The 1,540-nt window shown below is 40.1% G+C and overlaps 1 protein-coding gene across 4 annotated transcripts in view; it reads left to right on the top strand.

Moving 5' to 3' along the window:
- dock4b (dedicator of cytokinesis 4b) overlaps nt 1–1,540 on the top strand; it is a gene marked incomplete at its 3' end in the record, with an annotated part of 164,263 nt that overhangs the window by 47,886 nt on the left and 114,837 nt on the right. For all 4 annotated transcript variants that reach the window (XM_014010606.1, XM_014010605.1, XM_014010604.1 and 1 more), the window contains 3 exon segments: nt 629–684; nt 769–865; nt 1,284–1,432. In XM_014010606.1, coding sequence (XP_013866060.1) covers nt 629–684; nt 769–865; nt 1,284–1,432 — 302 coding nt within the window.

Raw genomic sequence — 1,540 nt, 5'->3', positions numbered from 1 at the left:
ATCCATAACACACACAGCTTTTCTGACATTATTTAGAACATTAGACAGATTATATAAACTTTAAAATATTAATAATAATTGGATTAATATTATTATTAATAGTTTTAATGATTTCTACATCGTCAGTCCTTTTTTTCTGCTCTGTTGTCAACATGTACAGTAATGAGAAATCCAGTCTTGCCCGTTTAGCGTTAKCCRTTAGCTTCTCCAGCCGATCACACGCTCACGTGATTTTTGCACACTCCRGTTCTATAGAACCTCCTTGATCGAACCTCACTTGCCTTAATGCTCGCACCAAGTTTAAATGATGTCACCTCAATAAACAATAAATCCTGCCGCTCTAGTTAGTTTGATAAACCAAGACATTTAACAATATTTAGACATTTGTTTTTAACATTTCTGAGGTGACCTRTACCAAGTGTGACTGATACGGGGATCCTTGATAATAAGTGGAGTGGGCAAACAATTTTTAAGTTTGTAGTGTCACACAGACATGTAAATCCCTTTTTTTTTTTATTTGTCATTTTTATGCACCAGCAATATTAATTGTCGGTTTCCCATRGAGAAACAGTTGCACGCCGAAAGAGTTACTGCAGTAACCATTTACCTGTTTATGTCCTGTCCAAAGGGGATCTTCCCATCCAGCCACATCCACTTGAAGAATGCGGCTGTGAAGAACAAAGGGTGAGTGCCGTTGCTGTTTTACAGTTTTAACATTTCAATATGGGGTTTAGGTTTAAATAAMAGTAATTCAATGTGATTTTATAGGCAATTTGAGACGGTGATGCCCGTGGAAGACTCTGTCATCACCGAGATGACGTCAACGCTGCGAGACTGGGGCGCCATGTGGAAACAGCTCTACGTGGTGGGAAAATCACGCAGTTTGCACCGATTTCAAATGTCGTTGCCGCTTCCACTTCTTTTATGTGCTTCATGCAGGGAGTTTATTTGGTGATTGAGAAACAGTCGAGGCGTTTTCCTACCCTTTCATTTGTTGAATTGATTGTGTTTGTGGTCTATTAAGCCATCTGGGGTGCTGATTAAATTGAACTGATGAATGCTCGCGGATCAAACCGCACACATTTGTGGCAAAAAACAGCAGGACACTGAAGCTAATTTGCTCAAATCAATTTTAGGACCTTTAATTTGCCTTTATTTATTTATTTTTTTGTTCTCTCTAGCTTGCCCTTTTCTTTTCAGTGTTGCACGTCTGTGATTTGTAATCTGTTCGTTTCCCTTTCCTTTACCACCTTCAACTCTTCTTTAATTCCCACCTCCTGCAGAAGAACGAGGGGGATCTGTTCCATCGGCTTTGGCACGTGATGAACGAAATCCTGGACCTGAGGAGGCAGGTGCTGGTCGGACACCTCACCCATGACCGCATGAGGGACGTCAAGCAACACATCACGGCCAGATTGGACTGGGGCAACGAGTGAGTGATGTAGGGCTGCATCTAACGATTATTTTAATAATCGATTAATCGGTTGATTTTTTTTGATTAATCGATTAATCGCCCAAATCATTAAAACACTTAATTACA

The sequence above is a fragment of the Austrofundulus limnaeus genome, unplaced genomic scaffold (genome assembly GCF_001266775.1).
Source record: "Austrofundulus limnaeus strain Quisiro unplaced genomic scaffold, Austrofundulus_limnaeus-1.0 Scaffold71, whole genome shotgun sequence".
In the NCBI taxonomy this organism is placed as follows: Eukaryota; Metazoa; Chordata; class Actinopteri; order Cyprinodontiformes; family Rivulidae; genus Austrofundulus; species Austrofundulus limnaeus.
Note: the sequence above shows the minus strand (reverse complement) of the source record. Positions and strands in the feature narration are given on the sequence as shown.